The 20,146-nt window shown below is 41.8% G+C and overlaps 1 protein-coding gene across 4 annotated transcripts in view; it reads right to left on the bottom strand.

Moving 5' to 3' along the window:
- Window positions 1-2,205: 2,205 nt before the first annotated feature.
- The window catches only part of dip2bb (disco-interacting protein 2 homolog Bb), a 40,775-nt gene continuing 22,834 nt past the window's right edge, over window positions 2,206-20,146 (bottom strand). The window contains exons 6-40 of one of the 4 annotated variants that reach the window (XM_034586216.1): window positions 19,413-19,559; window positions 19,217-19,237; window positions 18,699-18,818; window positions 17,855-18,052; window positions 17,547-17,638; window positions 17,230-17,340; window positions 17,011-17,134; window positions 16,705-16,814; window positions 16,118-16,220; window positions 15,963-16,027; window positions 15,503-15,596; window positions 15,297-15,416; window positions 15,078-15,192; window positions 14,779-14,918; window positions 13,764-13,900; window positions 13,573-13,653; window positions 13,318-13,445; window positions 12,867-12,981; window positions 12,510-12,711; window positions 11,879-11,991; window positions 11,564-11,587; window positions 11,000-11,080; window positions 10,140-10,263; window positions 9,919-10,040; window positions 9,453-9,564; window positions 8,736-8,845; window positions 8,395-8,525; window positions 8,113-8,281; window positions 7,425-7,595; window positions 7,272-7,333; window positions 6,317-6,374; window positions 6,146-6,220; window positions 5,883-6,057; window positions 5,639-5,762; window positions 2,206-4,560 (exon numbers count right to left, since the gene is read on the bottom strand). In XM_034586216.1, the coding sequence (XP_034442107.1) occupies window positions 4,308-4,560; window positions 5,639-5,762; window positions 5,883-6,057; window positions 6,146-6,220; window positions 6,317-6,374; window positions 7,272-7,333; window positions 7,425-7,595; window positions 8,113-8,281; window positions 8,395-8,525; window positions 8,736-8,845; window positions 9,453-9,564; window positions 9,919-10,040; window positions 10,140-10,263; window positions 11,000-11,080; window positions 11,564-11,587; window positions 11,879-11,991; window positions 12,510-12,711; window positions 12,867-12,981; window positions 13,318-13,445; window positions 13,573-13,653; window positions 13,764-13,900; window positions 14,779-14,918; window positions 15,078-15,192; window positions 15,297-15,416; window positions 15,503-15,596; window positions 15,963-16,027; window positions 16,118-16,220; window positions 16,705-16,814; window positions 17,011-17,134; window positions 17,230-17,340; window positions 17,547-17,638; window positions 17,855-18,052; window positions 18,699-18,818; window positions 19,217-19,237; window positions 19,413-19,559 (4,127 nt within the window). In that variant the 3' untranslated portion in view covers window positions 2,206-4,307. The remainder of the gene's footprint in view (window positions 4,561-5,638; window positions 5,763-5,882; window positions 6,058-6,145; window positions 6,221-6,316; window positions 6,375-7,271; window positions 7,334-7,424; window positions 7,596-8,112; window positions 8,282-8,394; window positions 8,526-8,735; window positions 8,846-9,452; window positions 9,565-9,918; window positions 10,041-10,139; window positions 10,264-10,999; window positions 11,081-11,563; window positions 11,588-11,878; window positions 11,992-12,509; window positions 12,712-12,866; window positions 12,982-13,317; window positions 13,446-13,572; window positions 13,654-13,763; window positions 13,901-14,778; window positions 14,919-15,077; window positions 15,193-15,296; window positions 15,417-15,502; window positions 15,597-15,962; window positions 16,028-16,117; window positions 16,221-16,704; window positions 16,815-17,010; window positions 17,135-17,229; window positions 17,341-17,546; window positions 17,639-17,854; window positions 18,053-18,698; window positions 18,819-19,216; window positions 19,238-19,412; window positions 19,560-20,146) is intronic. The other 3 variants (XM_034586219.1, XM_034586217.1, XM_034586220.1) reach the window with 3 other exon arrangements.

Raw genomic sequence — 20,146 nt, 5'->3', positions numbered from 1 at the left:
GCGGGTCCGTGAGCCGAGCCGCATTACGTAATAGCTTCTCTGGGCTCTCTGATTGGTTAAGAGAGTTGGAGCAACTGGTGGACAGAAACTAAAAAATTCAAACCTTTCACTTGAGTGTGTGTGTGTGTGTCTGTGTGTGTGTGTGTCTGTGTGTGGGTGTGGAATTAATGAAAAATGTGTTTTTGAGTTGTGTTTATGTGTATCTAAGTCTTTGTGTGTTTATGTGTGTGTGTGTGTGGACAAAACACACCTTAGTAACTACTTTAAGATACAATCACAACATTATAAATAAAGTTTAGATGGGTGTGGCCCGGCCCATTAATAATGAGTATCCATGACATAATTAAGTAATACCATCCCACTACAAATTATTGTTACATTTAGACACTATTAATAGTAATCTTTATTTATAGAGTACTTTTAAAAATCCAAATTATTAAGGGCCTCACAAGGCCTCAAGTCAACTTGTTTGATCCCATTGCAAGACCAACTCCAGTTTTATGCTTCTTTGTGTTTTTGTTTTTAACACGTTACCTGGTGACATTTTATACATTTTGCTCTTGTTTATAATACTTATGCACTTCTATTTTCTATGTTGGAATTTTGTTACATGCACTCAAGAAAAACTCAAGTAACCTGTACTTTTGTTTATGGTGGCTGGGCTCTTGAAAGTACACCAGTACAATATAGTACTTTAAGACTACTCTGCCTTTGCTTTAATCCATTTTCTAGAAGTTATTTTTATGTTAAATGTTTACCTTGAATAGTTTTAAAATTATGACTGATGTTTCCTGTCAGTTTCCATTCATGCCCATATAGTATGAAAATAAAATTGCCGAGGTTTGACGCATTTGAGTACTTGAGGTTCCTCCTATACTGAACCTCACATGAATGATCCCGTGCTCAGTTACTGATCTCTTGAAGAAACCTCTGTTCATTATGTCTACAATTGCATCAAAAGGGTTCCCAGTTCTATATCTGACAAAAACTCAATTTAAACTTTTTGATTCACTTAATTTTGTTTTAGAATAAAATTTCACAGCATGAGTTGTTGATTTGTCGATGCGTGTCGGCCCTGTGATATACTGGTGAGCTGTTCAGAGGATACCAAGCCTCTCGCCTACCACAGGGTGGACAATTTTCTGGCTCTATACAGCAATAAGTATGTTGGCTAAGGGCTGATTTATTCATGTATTATTTGACATGAACCAGCGGAGAAATATTTAGATGTTACTTCGAATTTGCCTATTTTGCGACAAAAATATTATTTCATGTCCAATATTACAAACCCACAATCATATAATCCAAAAAGGCTCTGACATTAGGATTCATTTCAATCCCTGTTACATTATTACTAAACTCATAAATATTCACACACTGTAAATGATTAAATGTTTTTGTTTATTCATTATTACTTTTACATAAAGTATAAAACAAAGTACAACAATTCAAAATAGAAAATAAGTGAGAAAAACGGGAAGGGGTGTACCGTCTTTATTTGTTAACTACACAAGTCGAAACACCTCCCTATAGTGTTAAAGATTCATCAGTGGATCACACCCTAATGGAGCAACTTTAGAATTGACCAAATAATCAATATACAACATATCAACAGTGCAGACATAAAATATCAACAGAATAACTGAAGAGAGATGAACACGGTCTTAAGTACACTACTGGTTAAATTTCATCAGTCCTCTGTTCTTTTGTTATTACAAAATGTAGAAGCATGTCTGTTTCACCAAACTGCAAGCTTGGAAATTGAATTGCACTGTCTTTGGGATTGCATAGTGTTAGAACTCTGACGGAGAAAAAGAGTGGAAACCAGCGGGTGAGTTTTCCCACTGAAGCAGGTAGATGGTGGATGGACACTGGCGACAGTAACCCCTCTTTTTGCTCATTAGGTTGGAAAGATTTGCAATGATTACACAGATTTTTGTTTTGGACAAACGTCTACATTTTATGGGTAGTATTCACAAATTGCACCAAGGGACCACCTGGTCCATCCCTGTGTTATGAGTTTTATTCCCTGAATATACGGTTTCACGTAGACTTATATATATTTATGTGTGTATGTATATATCTCCCCCACTTGTGCCTCGGGATGAGATGTGCCTCAAGCTGATTTCTTCTTGTGCTTGGCTGAGTCATGCAAACGTTCTGCTGGATGCAATGTTAAAGCTAAGATGAAGTGCTGTTAGTCGGTTTTTTTCTAGGGTCGACTTCAAACTGGGGGGAAAAAATCAAATGTAAAGCACAATATTTCTAAAACTATTAACATATTTAATCAAACATGTAATGGGGGCAGTTAAATTAATCACTCAAATGTTAAGTCCACACAGTAGAAACCTACTGCAAGTACTACCAGTGCAAAGTGCTGTAAATTGAATGGATCATATTCCTGTTTACCTTGAAATAATAAAACATCTTTCTATTATTGCGTTTGGCATGATCGGATGTTGTGATGGGACATTAATAAAAGTCCAAAAAAATAACAAAAAGCTATTTACATGTTGGTTATTAAGGGTAAATCACTGAACAAACAAGCTATAAATTAGGCAAAGAGTACAAGGTAATCAGAAGATTGCAGGACACCAAACACATTTTGATGCAAACGATTGTTTACCCTTTTCTTTTTCATATTATTCATTGATTGCAAATCAAAGGTGTTTCGGATGTGGCTCAGCTCTGCAACTGCATTTTCAAGTGCTTTTTAAATCCAGTGACTGAACACAAAGTAAGTCAGATACATGATTGCTCTCCTCTTTTGACTACAGACTTACAGTACCAACAACAGTGCTGTTGGAATTCAAAGTAATTCTTTACAAAGTCGCACAAACACAAAAACAGTTCGATTGAACTCTTACAGTGCCGAGAGGGAAAGGAAAACGCAGAACTCTCAAACACTATTATAATACAATACAAAACCGAGAGGAGTGTGATTCATACGATGGTAATGGATATTAGATGAACAGTTGTGGGCCTGTATTTGTATGTTTTACAAAATAACCTGGTCGCCTAGAAACAGTCATGATATTGGTTTTAGCTTTCTCCTCACGCCAGGTTTTTTTTTTTTGTGTCTGACAGGAAAGGTACCTGGCGTTAACAGATTGAGCCCTCCTAAAAAACTCTCCCTCAAGCCCCTCAAGCAAGATGAAGTCTGAATAATATATGCCCCTGAACCATTACCTTTAATGCATCATTGTTATAATAAAATAGATCATTTTTTTTGGAGAAAGTGCAATGTTATTTCTAACCTAACTAACGACACTTTAAAGTTATTGATCTCAATTATACAGCTAGTATTCCATTTCAAAAGTACTGTCAAATCTTATTTACAATCTTCCCTCTGCTACGTGTTCTCGTCTCACAGCACAACTATCCATCAGAAACCATCAACCAAGAGAGATGAATTGAGCATTTATACATTTATACAATTAAAAATATCTATACAGTAACATACAGTATCTAAAATACAGCGAGGCCTTTAGCTGCTGTGCAGAATATGGCCTCTTTCCTCTTTTTTTACTTTGCTCCCTTTGGACGTCTGTCAGAACTTCCACAACTGGTCAAAACCAAAGGAGAATTAACAGCCACAGGAATGTATGACTGAAGTTTTATAAGGCAGGAAATATACGATAGCAGGAGAATCTATTTGGCTTCATTATCATGGGACAAAATAATCATTTAAAATCATTTACACAGACTGACACTATAGCTATTAGTTTAAAGGTTCTGTTTTCACGTGTCCTCTTTTATATATCCGTGTTAGTGAAAAATGACAAGGGCTTAGCACGTGCAATGTGTGCATTAGTTTAAAAGCTGTATGCAAAAATATTTTAAAATTGTAGATTTTAGTCTAGTAGCTCTTGGAATTTGTGTCGACACAAAGGGGGAAAGTGTTTTAATCAGTTTGTGGTGAGTACAGAATGAGAGGATGGATTTTCACAAAGACATGAATATAGTATCTGTATTAAAAGTGATCCTGTTGTATGTGTTGTTTGCCCCTTTACCCCCAAAAATGTGCAACAGGGGTGGTTTTTTTTTCTCTTTGCCATATGCAATACATGTTGCTCCGATCCTATTTGCAAAATTCTATCTATAAAACACAGTGAACAGCTGCAAACATGGCAGATCCAGTCACAGACATGCAGTGGCCAAGATATGCTGGTGTCACACAGGGCTGGGTGGCAGTTTTATGTGTGGTTCATGCTTTTCCTTCTCGTCACCTGCCAGCTCAGAAAGTTTAATGTTTGGATGAGGGTGCAGAAGCCTCCTGACTGTGGGTGATGGCAGAACAGACCCAATCACATGTTGTAAGCGACATAGATGGGATCCAGCTGGTCAGCAAGGAAAGAGTCACGGAGGTGCATGCGTTGCTTCTCCCCCCTGGAGTTGATGGGTATGACCCCAGGATCCACGATGACCACCACGCCCACGATGAGGTGGTGCTCCTCCAGGACCACGTTGGTGATCAGAGGCACCAGGTCCAGCGCGTCCTGCTCTGAGCCGCACAGCTCCGACACCACCACCAGCAGGTTGGTCCACGTAAACACAGCACTGTGAGGGAGGAGAACCGGGGGAGTGAGCGTGGCCTTCAAACTCTGTGATTTTCAACATTTTGGGAAATATGTTCTACATAATGTTTTACTCACTGTTCATTTTATTGATATTTTTGTTAGATTGTTTTTAAAAATGTTTTATCTCTGCATGGTAACGTGACCTTGAGTGCTGTGAAAGGCTCCTATAAATAAAATGTATTATTTTGATCATTATTATGGGAATAATGTTTGTACACTTGCCAAGAGTTAGACGAAAAGATGTTCATACACAAAATGTGATGCTCTGGTTTGCAGAGCACAAAGACTGAAAACAGGTGGAAAAAAGCTCAGCAGGTTCCATCTAAAGATTAACAGGTCAATTTACCAACCAGCACCTTTAAAATCACTTAAAATGCAGTATAAAAATATTTTATACAGGCTTGTTGTTTCCCCATTTCCAGTTTTTATGTCAAGCTAAGCAGCTGCTATCTATAGATTCATATTAATGTATGTACATGAGAGTAACTGTGGGAGAGAAAGTAAAGAAAACACATCCTAAACTATTCCTAACTGGACAAGGTTTTAGTGAAATCAAAGCTGCTGTCATTCTGTTTGTAGAACTGCAGAGTCCAATAATAGGGTCCTGGTTTAGTCGTGGAATAAAAGCAAGGCAGGGATATAATATAACATCTGTCCATATAGTTTATCTATATATAGAGTTTACCTCGTTCCTCAATGACTCAAATATCTTTTCAAAACAATAATAAAGTAAATAAAATGAAATAAAAGAGACTTTTATGCCCCTGTGAGGGATTTTCAGCAACGAATATAAACAAAGATTAAACAGAAAAGAATAATATTTCCATCCACATTTTCCTTCAGCTAAAGTCATGATAATCATCATCATAACGTCATTTATAGCAGAATTTTATGATACAAAAAACATACAGAAGTACAGATTAAAGTGAAATTAAATGTGTCATAAAATTATATATATTATTTAGCCATTTGCACTTCAGTGGTGGATTTCCTGAGTTTCCTAAAATACTTTAAGTGTGCATGTGTCAGGTAGATCATGTCTACGGGAGCATTCTCACCTCTCAGCGATACTGCGGTGCGCCCGAGACACTGAGGTCTCAATGTCAATGGGGTGGTAACGCAGCCCTCGTAGCTCCAAGGTCTCATCCAGTGACCCGACCACAAAGAGAGCATCGTGCCGATCTGAGCGCACAGACACAGGCCACATAATCAACCCAGAGAAGAATGTAGACAAAGCGGAGGGAAACGTGTGAGCAGCCAAAAGTGTGTTTACTAGTTTCGGCTGCGTCAGGGTCTATTTACCTCCACTGGCATCCAACAGCTCCGTCCTCTTCACAAAGCCCAGGTATCCGGTTCTGGCCCACAGCGTCTGGGGATCTCCGAAGCTGAGTTTGGTGTTGAAGTGGTCGGCCTGAAGACTCTCCTCTCCGTAGATGGTGTAGTAGCCACTGGCAGTGTGAGGGCTGTTCACCCAGATCTAAGAGTGAGAAGCACACACTGGGTCACTGATGGCGTCACCGGGGTGAACACTTAAAACTGAGTGTCTGATCACATCTTCCTTTCACCTCTCCCAGATGAGAGTCACCAAGGGGGCCTCTGGTCTCTGGATTGACGATTATCACCCGCACACCCGGCAGAATCTAAAAAAACAACGAGAAATTTAAAATCACCATGGAACATACTGTTAATATTCCTTTAACTAACACTTCACACACCAGAGGAATAGAGCATCTCACCTTGCCAGACTCCATTAGAGGAAGACTTTGAGGCGCTCCTCGCTCCACCAGCCTCACCCTGAAACAACACATACACATCATAGGCAGATATTTATGACTTTTTGTATAATTTATAAATAATTTTCTATACCCACTTATTAGAAAAATGTAAGTGATATTGTTTCATCGAACATTTACAGTTATACAATTTTAAACCTTTGAATCATTGTGATAGACTCAAGTTGTTCAGACATCCAGAAAAATCTCCAGTATGACATATGAAGAAAACAGCAGAAGTTGGTCCGGGTCAGATTCATCCACAACAGCTGGAAAATGTCCAGAACATTTAGTCGAGGAGTGGTAGTGCCCGAGTAGAGCAGCAGGAAGTGATGTATAACTGAAGTTTGTTGGCATCTTCTACATGTATGACAACTCCCTTTCATCTTGAGATATTTTCTTCTAGGTTCACAGCCGTCACGTGTTAGAAAGGTCATCAACCTTTCTAACACGTGACGGCTCGCTTTGAATTTTCAGGACATTTTCAGGACATTTTCCTGCAGTATTCTAACACGCTCTAACACGATTTTTCCCATATATCTTACTAGGGGGCTGGCAGGACAACGTCCTTGGACTCGTACATTTGCACTCTCTAATACAGCCCCTACAGAAAACTTCGGGAACATGTTTGGACTTCAGTGCATTTCTGAAGGTAGCTACAGGTTGTGTGATGTTTATTAGGTTTTTTCAAGTCATTGTAAAGCAGCTCAGGAAACAAATCAACACAAAATGACATAGGAAATGTATAAATCCTTGTGATTGGTACAGTTTGTCACAATGTGGACTTCAGACACACAAAACAATATTTAATGAAACCTAAACTCCATATAGACCTTTCTCCCAAATCTTTTTTATTTAAGTGTCAATTTAAGATTTGTCGAAGATTTACTGCAGACTACAATAGTCCGCCTGTTCTCACCTGTCATGGCGGAGGGACTTCATGTCCACGTACACTGTGCAGGGATCAGGACCAGTAGTGCCCTGTGAAGAGGACAGACACATACAGGTCAGACTCGAGGTGTAGCTCACAGTGTGTGTCTACGTAGTGCCGGGCTGTGTGTGGCTGGTGTACCTGCAGGCAGATGGCCAGGTTCACCCTGGAACCAAAAGCAGTGCTGACAGCTCGGGGTGACAGCCCCACGTCCTTAAACAGCTTGGAGAAGGAGTGTGTGAGGGTGAGGCGAGGGCGTTCCTCTGCTATCACCACGCAGCTCCGCACGCACGACAGGTTCACACCACGAGTCTGAAACACACACGCACACAGACACACACACAGAGCGATAATTCAATTCAAAAGAATCCATATTTGTTGTGATTAACGTTTCTCTTTGACCCATTTAGATCTGGTATTTCCATCTGTCCTGAGGGATCCAATCACAAGTGGTCAGCTCTAACTACAGGTCTGAACGCTCCCAAATGTCCTGAGATCCCATAACTCAAACCACATCCTGAGGTGGTCTGGGACACACATGTGTCCTGGGCCGCATATGAAGAACTATCTACTCAGCTGAAGTCCTCTGACCCACTAAAGTTTTGCAATAAATAAAATGTATTTTTACGCTTCTTAGTGACAATACATTGATTAGTTTGTTGCCACAACAGAAACATTAATCACCACATAATGATTTATATGTTTTTTTTAATTGGTGAAATCGTTATTCATTTAGCCCCTCCTGACTGCCCTCTTTACATCTACACACACACAGTGACCTCGGACTCATCTATGAACTCTGAACGGAGCTTTTGTGTGCAGCTCTTACCTTGAGTAACTCAGTCTGAGTGCCCAGTCCTTTAGTGCAGAGCTCCATGACAGAGTAGGAGCAGAAGGTGTCTCTAACGCGGTACTGACTGAGCGTGCTCAGCCACAGAGACAAGCAGCTCTCCAACTCAAAGGGAGGAATCAGGATGGACTGGTGACCTGAGTAAACACTGTGAGACGAGAGATTCAGGAGAACAAGTGAAGGAGTAGAGGAGAAACATCTCAGAGAAAAAACATGGGTGCATAAAGTGGGTGAAGTTTGGTGGGGGACAGTTTTCTGTACCTTGCGAGGCACCACAGGACAAAGCCCAGGCCGCAGTAAGGATCCAGGCAGATGGCTATTTGGCGAGAGGAGTAGAGTTCACACTGCAGCTTTACAGAGCGGCAAAGTGCACTGACTGCTGCGTGAGAGATCTGTCATGAACAAGAAGACACATTAGACCATCGTAGGAAAACCTCACAGATGAAAAATTAAGTTTTAACACTAAACATTTTTGTGATTCATATTCTAAAAGGTGTAGAGACCCAATGGATAAGGGGAATTGTGAGAGACATTGAAAGTGGCAGCAGCTGTGTATAAACAGGTGGACCACAATATTTGAAGATTGATTTCATGTGTCTGACCTTGATTCCAGTGAGCATGCCTGTGGTGGACACACTGAAGTCCAGATAAGCTATCATCTCCGCTGTGGGCGGCTTGTAGATCTGTGGAGGCCGTCGGCGCGGGAGGTCGTCTGCAGGAACACGAACGGTGAATGTTTTACGAATAACAAAATACACATAAAATGAATATCAGCAACCGACACTAGAGAATGTTATCACTGCCAGGTGTATCTCACACTGACAGTTATTGCTCAGTGATATCTGTATGTCAATCAGATATCATCTACTGGTTGTGCAACTTATTCAAGTACTTTTCTTTTGGGGAAGACAAACCACAGCGAAGGCAGCAACATAAATCTAACCACTGAGCAGTATTGATGATAACTGGAGGAGACATTGCAGAGAAATGTCCCACTTCCTGTTTGGCTTAATGTCGAAACTGTGTTACAGCAAACACTCTGTAATAACTGATATGAATGTTCCTGACACAACTGTGCACGTTACACTCACTATACTACTCACTACTAAGGAGCCTGTTTTTTATTAATGTTTCACTAACATGTTGACATGTCACAGAGTAATAAGCACAGATGTAAATAATAAAATGAAAGACAGCTAAGTTCCATTTAGTAGCTTCAGTTTCAGGGTCACAGCAATGTGGCTCACTGTCACACAGCCGGACCTGAGTCAACATGTCCGCTCTGCTGCTGTATATCTTATATATGTTATATATCTTACCTGTGTCGATGATTATTGGCCACGTTTTAATGTTTACAGATGCTGCAGCCTCCTTAGAGCGAAGTGTCCTCATGAGGTTTTGAGTGGTGAGGATACACGCAGCTTTACTGACCTGGTGACCAAACATAAACAGGATTCAACAAGAGAAGCTGCTACAAATGGTCAAAAGTTACAGAACAGGTCTAAGCACGTATAAAATGCACTGTTGTGTTGTACAAACTATGATTTATCTTAGCCTGGGTGAAACCTTTTGAGGCTGACACCAGATGTTGACTTTTGAAAGTTATTTGGGAGCTGATCTGTTAAAATAAATCAACTAAAATGATTTTTAAAGATGGAAAACTTTTCAGGGAAACATTATGATGTTACTTTCACGTGAAGTGCAGTATATTTTGTTGGGACTCACAAACCCTTGAGCATGGATAACCACACAGGTGCATGTGCAAAAGAGCACACATACACTTACATCGATAATCATGCGAACAGTAGGCAGTGTGGCTGCTAGGTTCTGAGGGTGTGGAGGTCTGACGTTGACAGGAACACATCCAGCATAAAGACAGCCGTAGAAGGCTGCTATCAAATCAATGCCTGAGAGAAAGATGGAGGACAAAGGTCGATTAAAAGAAGGAGAGAAAACCTTCCACGATGAACAATAATCAATGGGAGAAAGCTGGAAGTGGAGCCTACCAGGGGGATAGAGCAGAACTACGTTCTCTCCGGTGTTGATGCTGCCTTTCTCTGTGAGCGCTGCAGCGATCTTCTCAGCTCGCTTATGAAGCTGGACGCAGGACGCTGTGCTCACCGCTACACCCTGGAGGACAGGAAGAAATAATGAGGTTCAGAAACACAAAATGTAATTCACATCGTGGTATCTTTACATTATTTCTGTGCATTCAAGTTAAAACCAAAGTAATTTAAACATCTGAGCGGACCTACAAGAGGAGAGAACTGGAATCCCTCTCGGATCCAGCTCCTTCAGCCAAGTATACTGCTCTGTAAGAGTGGAGGTATGCATTCTACTGTTTCTAGTTTGATTATTTTTTTACTCTCGTTATCGTAACCCTACCTAAAGCGGACTTCTTCTGCCCGCTGCCCAAAGTGTCTGTTGTGGTTTGTGTTGGTATTTGTTATTGTGGTTGTGTGTATCACCATATTAATGTCTTGTGGTTTTGTTCTGTTCTGCTTGTGTCTTGTCAACTCTCACTTGATGCTATTGCTGTCTTAATGGAGTTTCTGTTGATTCAGGTGTGTCAACCTTTTAAACGAATAGATAAATGAAATGAGACCTGTATTCACCAGTTCAGTCAGGAGCACTTTAGAGAAAACTAAGTTGATTTCATTAATTGCAATAAGTTATATTTGGTGGTATGACTCTGTTCTGGGACCTCCCTGTCCTTCTATGAGCCTTCATGCAGAGTGAGGAAGAAAGAGCAGCAGCTAAAGGAACCACGGCACAGAACAGAGCAGCATCAATGACAATACATGACGGGAGGTGCTGGGTGGAGGCGGGTTGTGGAGTGGTGAAGTGTGAAGTCTGGGTATGGTACCTTCGCATTGAGAAGAACATAGAGGACGTGGTCTGGGTCCGTCTGTGCCCTCCACTGTAGAGCCTCCGTCAAATACTGATGCTGTGATAGGAAGAGAAAAGCAATTAGATGTGCAAACTGTACATGTGAGGTTGTGATTAAATAAACATCATAAGCACAACCATGACGAGGTTATACAGGGAGAGGTTTGTGCTGATGGAATCACACCTATTCACACCTAAATAGAACAAAAAGTGCAGCTCAGAGACTGCGGACCTCAGCAGACAGCCGTTTGACGTAAATGATCTCTTGCCAACGTGCAAACAATTTATACCACATGCTCCCCTGCCAATCCAGCTTTTATTATAATGAACAATAACTAAGGATGTGAAAGGGTACGTCTGCAGTAAAACAAGGGATATTTACAGAAGGTGCATTTAAAATAATAACAAAAACATGCACTTTTTCTTGTCCCACATTTTGACATAAGCACAAAAAAGAACAACCACGATACACTATAGATAAGAGCACGGTGAGAGTAAACAAGGGTTTGGGGAAGATGCCAGAAGGGGCCGTGACTCTTACCATCACTGTGGGCCACATACAGAGCTACATCCAGAGAGAGACCAGAGGAAAAAGAGAGAAGAGTCCAGATTTTTTTTTTAACATCTGTAGAAGTGAGCTCTGGCTGAGCTTGTGCCATTGTTACATTGGCAGTGGTGAGTTCTCAAATGTCACTATCTACCCCCATAATACACTTTAAGCTAAAGTACTGATTGTGTTCCCAGCTGCTTATTAAGAACATACAAGTGGCTCTTAAGAAAATGTGGTTAAAAGGTTATCAGATTCAAAATTAGTGATTGGTTGAATATTTGTTAAAATGTTCATAGTCACACTAACCTTCCGCACGAGATCCTGGTCGTCAATCATGCCGAGGTCCCTGCCCGCAGCCTGTGCAATCCTCTTCCCTGCCACCAGGTTGCCCACCATGACGGATGCAGGACCTACACCAACTGCAAGAGAAGGAAAGTGTGTATAAGAAAGAGTGAGAGAGGGAAGAGTAGGACAGGAAAGAATAATGATCCTGTCAGAATCAACCACAGGTGTAATTCACAGAAAGAGATCACAAAATGAATTTGGTATAAATAATAAGGAGTCAAATTAAAAAACAGAATGAAGTTTTTATCACACTCTGTTCAATGTGATTGAATTAAAATGTGCGGATTTTGTGACTTTTTCCAATTGTGTGACAGCTTCCCGGCCAACGTGGCAGGAATATTACTTTGTCCAAATTTAGAAAATGTTACGTGTGCGTTATGTAAAACTACTGACCAGGCTCTTTTTTTTCACAAAACACTTTATACTCAGTCCCACTCTTGCACGCAGGCCTGAGTCAGCAGTTTCTCTCTTTCCTTTGGGATTCAGTTAGTAACTCAGGCGTCACTTCACGAGGAAATCGTACACAGGCAGAGAGCTCAACATAGCAAGTTAGAACTGCAATGTTGGAATCTCCATTTTATCATATGTGTACCTGGCTGCTTCTGGCGCGGCTTGGGCAAGTTGGTGACACACGTGTGGGGACACATGAGGATGTTGCAGGGGTGCAGGCTGCCGTCCAAGAAGAACTGCTTGGTGTCGGAGATGTGGATGCCACCCAGGGGTGTTTTAGGTAAGGTGTTGGCCGGTACCAGAGCCAGACAGTAGAGGCCCACCTGGTGGATGCTGTCGATAGCCTGCAGAGGAAACCAAAAATAATGTTTGTTTCTTCATTATACACGTCCTTCAGCTTAACTCTGTGGTGGAGCAGCATCCAGAGGAGATGGATTACAGTACTTGAAGAAAAGCTGCTTCCTAATATAAACACTTGAAGGGTGATGATGTGATTTACCTGAAGCACTCGACTCATCCACTGGAAACTGTCCTCCTCACTGGCATCAGGCCTCTGCTCCGCCACAATCACTACCCTCTCATCATAGAACACTGTGACTGAAAACACCGCGATCCTGAGACACACACACACACACACACACACACACACACACACACACACACACACACACACACACACACACACACACACAAACAAACAAACACACAGAAAGTCCAAAAGTGTTTTATGGACTGAAACACTTCACCTCCACTTGAATAAAAAATTTCCGTTGAACTATCCTTTTAATGATTTTCCATCGACAGCACATCAAGTTGTGCTATGTTTGAGTCTGCTGTGCTTCCATTGTACCACTAGATGTCAGTATGGATAACTTTGGAGTCACACTTCACACCACAGAAGAGCTCGTCATCTCTCTACACGAGAAGAATTAAGCAGAATTCCTTCTCACCTCCCACGGTACACAGTCTTGACTGGTTCCACGGCGAGAGCGGTGGCCACCAGGTCATCAGCATTGTGTCTCCGCCCGCTCACCATCAGCAGACCTTCGATCTTGCCCACCACAAAGACCAGACTGCCCTGTAAAGAGCGGGGAGCACATGGAGCGTGGTCATTACACGATCAAGTGCACAGATCCATTTGAAGATCGAGAGAGGAGGATGGTTTCCATGTCGGCTGGAGTTTCTCATTAAACAGGTCTACTTACTGGGCCGACAAAGCCCAGGAGTCCGGACCGCACAAATGGAATCTCTCCGATGGGAACTCCGTTACTGTTCACTGGTATCACCTGAACACAACACAGACACAGAGGATGGAATTATAACCCAGAAAAATCCTCTACTTTTGATTTTATGAGATCATTGCAGGCAGGTTTGAGTTTTGCCTCTGCTCTCATACCTCGAATGTGTTTTTTGTGACTCCGGGCAGACCGTAGTACATGGTGCCTCCAGCACGAGAGTTGATGATTATCTCTCCTATCTCATCTGTTTTACAGAGCTGAGGAGGCCCGTCAGGTCTCACGATGCACATCAGAGCTGGAGAGCACAACAATTAGACAACAGTTACTGATGGTTTTGTACTTCTCAGCCCAGGTCTCAATGCACACACGTGTTTATCGTGGCTATCTAGAGGCCAACGATCTTGAGGTGCACAACTGAAAGCTGATATTCTGTTGAGGTTGGCAGGTTCAAAGATATTCAGGAGGAAAGTAAATGTAAAAATTCTTGTAGAGATGAAGACTATAAGGTATTACTATGATGGGATTCTATTCTGGGGTACAAACAACCAACAACTGGATAGGTTATTTCATTTTGATATTGAAAAAAAATACAATAGCTATGTTTTATCAGAAGTCTATATTTTTTTCTTGTTCGTTTTCTTGTTTTTAATTGTCCTCTTCGTAAAGCACATTGTTACAGCTGTTTTTGAATGGTGCTAAATAAATAAAGTTATTATGATTATTGATTTTGTTGTAGACATAAAAGCCTGAAAACTCTTTAAAAATGTATGTGCTGCATCTGTGTTATTTCTATCTGTGATGTCTTGGAACCTCATGCAGGCTGAGTATTTGACAGAGTCATAAACACAGTAAAAACATCATCATCATCATCATCAACATCATCCTGGAAACTGTGCATATTTGATAATTTTGTATATTTTACAAAGCATACCATGATTATTTTGCCAAATAAATCTTAATTTATTGTATTAGTTCAATCGAGAGCTTTTTTATGTTGCATTCAGGGCCTGCGAATACAATACCAAACCAATAGATTTCAAATAATGTTACAACATACAGTTACTGATTTATGATCTTTTTGGCAGCTGTAGTTCAGTTGCTCATTGATCTGATAGCTCATGTCAGATTTCCCCTCAAGCACCTATCTTTATTGATCTTTCCTTCTGCTCTCACCTCCAGGCATGACGTGACCCACGTCTTGCACAGTCAGGGCGGAGTTCTTGTCCTCTGTGTTGACCCTGATGACACCGTGGCTCAGGCCGCCCATGGAAAGAATGGCACGGGCGGGGAGGGGTGCGCCCGGTACTCCTGGTCTACACAGGAGAGGAAGGAGGTTGATCAACAATTCCATTCATCCCATCCATTCTCCTTATCTCATGCACAACACAACATCAAATATGTGTGTTGTGCATTCCCATTCATTACAGAACTTGCAGATAAGAAAAAAAGGGGAATATGAGTTAGTGTTATACCTGCGTATAGCGACCGTCATGGCCTCAGGGGAGGTGGCACAGGGACAGATGACCTCAGGCTTCAGGCCGTGGGACTGAAACACGTTCAGGAAGGCATCACAGGACGAGACCGACCCTGAAGAGTAAGAGTTGGTGGATTCAATATGTTGCATCATCAGATCTGTACAGTTTGAAAAGGTCTTTATTTCACAGCACTTTATGGTCATGTGAAGTACTCACAGGGGTTAGCACCATCAGCTACAATGAGCATCCGTAACGAAGCAAGGCTGGTGTCTCTCTGATCCCGATGAGCCATCATGGCCCAGTGGAGATCACGACACTTCACCAAACCTATACGAGCTACACGGGAGTAAAAGTGACATTACGCGTGTTAAATACATTTCTTTACTTGTTGCTCCTCAAGCTGAGAAATCAGCGGAATTTACCTTTGTGGATGTGGACCCTCTGTACCCAGGAGAGAGGACACGCCTTCATTACTGCATAGGGAACACTGATGGTGTGTATCCTGTTCATCACAGCCTGGAAATAACAAATAAAATAAAATGAAACAGCTACAGTATAATACTTAAACACAGCATGGTAGAGGCCCAAATTATGACATTCTACTAAACTGCCCACTCAAATTAGTAAAACAAATTAAAGACTAAACCCTACTTTCAACAAACAGTCCATCTACTGGCTTTGTGACTAAAAGTGTAGTGTAACCCTAACCCTTAGCCGGGAAAATGTAGTTTCGTTTATTGTGTCATAATAAAAGAACGCTAAATGCTATGTAATGCTGAATCATTTCAATAAAAATTCATGATTCCAACAAAAAAGTGTCTTTCTTGAGTGAGCTCCCCCGTCAAATGCACCTAAACATAGAGTACGTCTACACATGCTCACCGTGAGAACACCATGCCACAGGCCGATGTCCTTCTTAAAGTCCAGCACATTCACTAAAGTTTCACCTGAAAGGGAAGAAAGACAGAAGTGACGTCAGACATGGAAGAATCCATCGGATCAAGGCTCATAACGACACTGCAGGTCTGTGTGCTCACCCTCGCAGTAGTTGCAGGCCTGGGTCAGTGCTTGGCAGTGGGTCAACATGGCTACTTTAGACACCGCCACACCCACAACCGTGCCGTCTTTTCTCGCCTTGTACTACACAAAGAAGGAGACACAAGAGCTTACAGGTGAATACCGGTGCAAACACAAACACACTGGGCTGTTCATATCACATCTGGATGATGGAATGGTCAAGTTTTAAAGCTCCCAAAAAATTAAATTAGCTTCTATTCCAATACAACAGCCTGCTCTAGTTTTATATACAAAAGAGAACTTGGGCCATGTAAAGGGAAAATAATTCGGAGATTTCGAGAATTAAGTCAAAATATTACAAAAATAAAGTCAAATATTTATTTTATTCTCGAAATATTATGACTTTTTCTCATTAAATTAGGTCTTTATTCTCAAAATCTATGGATTTTTTTCTCTTCAATAAGGCCCAAATACTCCATCAAACAAGCATATGTTGCAATTTAAAGAGATTTTATCATCTTAAAGATAAACTTACTAATAAGCATATAGTTAATAGTTAATACAGTTCAACATTATAGTCTTAAACATAGAATGAAACCAAAGTAACCTCTATATATGCCGGGTCAGTGTTGGCGGTGGGGATGTGAGGCTGCCAGTCTTTGGAGGGTTTGGTCAGGTATTTGGAGTCCGTCACAACCCACTTAAGTCGAGGCCAGCCTATCAGAGAAAGGCATCAGGGAAAATAAACTATTTCAAAATAGTCAGAAATTCACCTGTAACTTTGACTGTTAGCCATTATACCTGCAGTATTTCATAAAAGAAAAATAGAGATTTTTTTTTTACTGGATAAACATGTTATGCATTTTGCATTGTGGTGATTCTAAAACTCCAGGGACAAAAACAAGTTGCTGACCTTTGAATTGCAGAATTTCCCCTGTGGGTGTCTTGGGCAGACCCTTCAAACAGATCTCACTGGTCAGAGCCAGCCCAACCCCACAGCTGCCCAACAGGAAGCCCACCTGGCTGATACCTGCGTCCTGTAACACACCACACACACAGGAAATCACACAATTGTCACAAGTATACATTCACAACTATTTCTGTTGTGTTGTTCCTCTGATGGTGGTCTTACCTTGCGTGACAGTGGAACCTCAATAGGAACAGGAATAACTTCCGCCAGCAGGCAGCCGTAGAAGGCCACCCAGAACATCCCAGGGTCACTGTTGGGGTAAACCAACGCCACCTGCAAAGACATTCAACTTGACATTTAGCTTCTTGTGAGATTATAAAGACGAAAATGTGTCTTTATGTGTGCAAACCCTGTAGATAAAGCAGTCTTAGTAATCTTCTTGCCCGTGAGTACTTCAAGTTTAATTCCTCTGTACCGTATGACTTTGCCAGTATGTGTGTGTATGTATTCTATGCTTGTGTGTGTGTGTGCCATCTCACCCTGTCTCCAGGTTTGAGGATTTGCTCGTTCTTTGTGCCAAGCTTGTTCAGGAGGGTGTATGCCAGCTTCACACTGCGACTCCACAGCTTCCCTAACAGACAGAAGGTGGACAGGGGAGGTAGAATCTGAGCAAAACAGAAATCTCATGGCACAAGATTAAGAGAAACAAATTGCAACACAGCAATATCAGTTTCCAGTACAAAATGTATGACTCAGTTGTTTAATACAGTTAACTTGGCTTTGATTTGACACTGTAAACATCCTTCCATGGCTTCTGCATATGAAATGGTACAGTTGGGTGCCTCACCATAAGTCAGTGTATAGAGCGGTCTGCCTGTGATGTCAAGTGCAGTGAGGGCGGGGCTCTTCCCCTGAGTGGCCCCCCAACGGGCCAGTGCTGCCTGCAGGGCTGGGGGCCAGTTACTGACCACGCCCAGAGGCTCTCCTTTCACTGGCATGATCTGACGGCCCTCCGGCTTGGGTGTGTTTGGGTCTGGCTGTGGCACTATGGCAGAGACAACAGAACATGAGGTCCAATATGGATGCCACAGAATGAAAACTAAATTACACAAAAGAAAACCCACACTTCCATCCGTCCTGGTCCTGCTCCGGCTCCGGGTAAGGCGTGTTACATATAGAAATATATTTATATATATAATTATGGCTAGAAATGAACAAAACGCAGTCGGGCAGCGGGTGAGTATGAAAGTATGTTTCTTTTTCTGGAGAAATAAGAAAAAAAATTATTGTGCAGTATTTTTAACATCTAAATCTGCTTATATAAAGCCTAGTCTGCCGCAAGGATTTATTTCGCTGTGAAAGCCTACGACACCATCTTTGACCCCTTCTCAGTGGCTTTGCTGCTTGTGAAAAGTGCCAGAAACCATAAGCTTCTGATGGCCGCAAGCTAGGTACGTCTTCGCTGAGGAAACATGCCGACAGCTGACAGATAGTTTCCAGAGAACACAACTAAGCCACCAAAACAGGACAAGGAGGCAAGAAGTTAGTGTGTATGTAGCGTGTGTGTTTAATCAGGGTCAGGTCTGGTACAGAGCTTTGTGGCTGCAGGTTTGCAAAAATGGACAAAACTTAACTAAGTACAGAGGAATCTTGTCATCACAGTGGTCGCAGTGTTTGAGGAAGCAGCGTACCTTCTACTATCTCCTCTGCGTCGTCGGTGAAGAACTCACTGAGCGGGGGCCTCTTCGGCCTCTTCAGGGTGTTGAGAAGCTGCTGGATCTTAGTGGACACTCGGCTGTTCACAGGAACCCCTACAAGCAGTGGCAGGACGGACACAGTCACACACGACGGTTCATAAACACAGGGAAAACACTACCTGTTAGAACGTCTTCACATCTCCCAGTCTGCTGCTCTTCATCCCAAAATAGAAGATATTGTAGAGATTTGTTGACATAAGTTTGTCTTGAATTGATTGTAGTAATTCTCACGGATGAACAGCAGCAGGCTCACATTAGGTGGAAACAACACGAGGAAAACACGACGAGAAGTGAGGGTTTTTTGGGGTTTGGGGTTTAGGGTCACACGTGCAGATTTATTTTAGGTTGTGTTTGTTGCATTTTTTTTCCTATTATAATTATAAACAAGAGGGCGAGTAAGGGTGGAACAGCAACATCACAGAGGGACATTATATATTAAAGAGTTTCCTTACTCTGCGTATTACCTCTTCCTACTGTATCAGCCAGTGAAATAAACAAGTGACAGGGTGGAGAGAGAAAGCAGTAAAGTCTGATTAATGATATGTCATGGTTGGAAGTCAGCACTTATTGAGAAGAGAGAAGAGCCAGACACACACAAGCTCCTGCAGAGACACACAAACAAAAACTGTTGTGTGGTGTGGCCATTACCATCCGCAGTCTCCATCATGCTGGAGCGGCTCTGCCCGCGGCTCATCCCCCGGACCACGGCGTTGGAGGTCAGGTCCACCCGCGGGCCCCTGGCTGGAGGGGCCACAGCTGTAACGTCTGGAGGCGGGGCGCTGTTTTCTGATGGGACTGCAGGGGGAGCAATGGGAGAGGGTGTGATCAAAGCTAATCTTATGATTCAACTGACTTTAAAATACTACACACTGGAATGTTTGAACGGTATTTGAATGTGCTAGACTCCAGCATACATATACAAATCTGCCAAAGTTCATAGATATGATTCATGTAGACATAAATTCCTTCGATGTGTAGATGCATAGATTTACAACAGCTCAACAGATAACGTCAGATATTATATAAAAATTCTGAAAATCCTTTCAAAGCAGGTGTACCAAAGATTAATGAAATGTAATGAGAGTGGCAGAAACAAATGAATGGATTTAATATTCCTAAATTATTGCTTTTTTCTATCGATCCATTAGCTATATCCATAGTTGTTATATAAAGATGGACATGACATGACTGCTCCCCAAAACGTGAAGCCAAAGCATCTCGCTGGTCACTGGCTGCAGCATAGGTTATAAGCCCTGCCTCCTCCATGTTAGTTGATGGGACATAGACCAAACTAAAAAGTGTAAAAAAAATATTTCTCAAAGATGGCTTCGTCACTTAAGGCCGTTCTCATCTGACTGATGTTTGTTCATTTGCTAATTGTT

This window comes from Hippoglossus hippoglossus, chromosome 5, assembly GCF_009819705.1.
Source record: "Hippoglossus hippoglossus isolate fHipHip1 chromosome 5, fHipHip1.pri, whole genome shotgun sequence".
Classification (NCBI taxonomy): Eukaryota; Metazoa; Chordata; class Actinopteri; order Pleuronectiformes; family Pleuronectidae; genus Hippoglossus; species Hippoglossus hippoglossus.
Note: the sequence above shows the minus strand (reverse complement) of the source record. Positions and strands in the feature narration are given on the sequence as shown.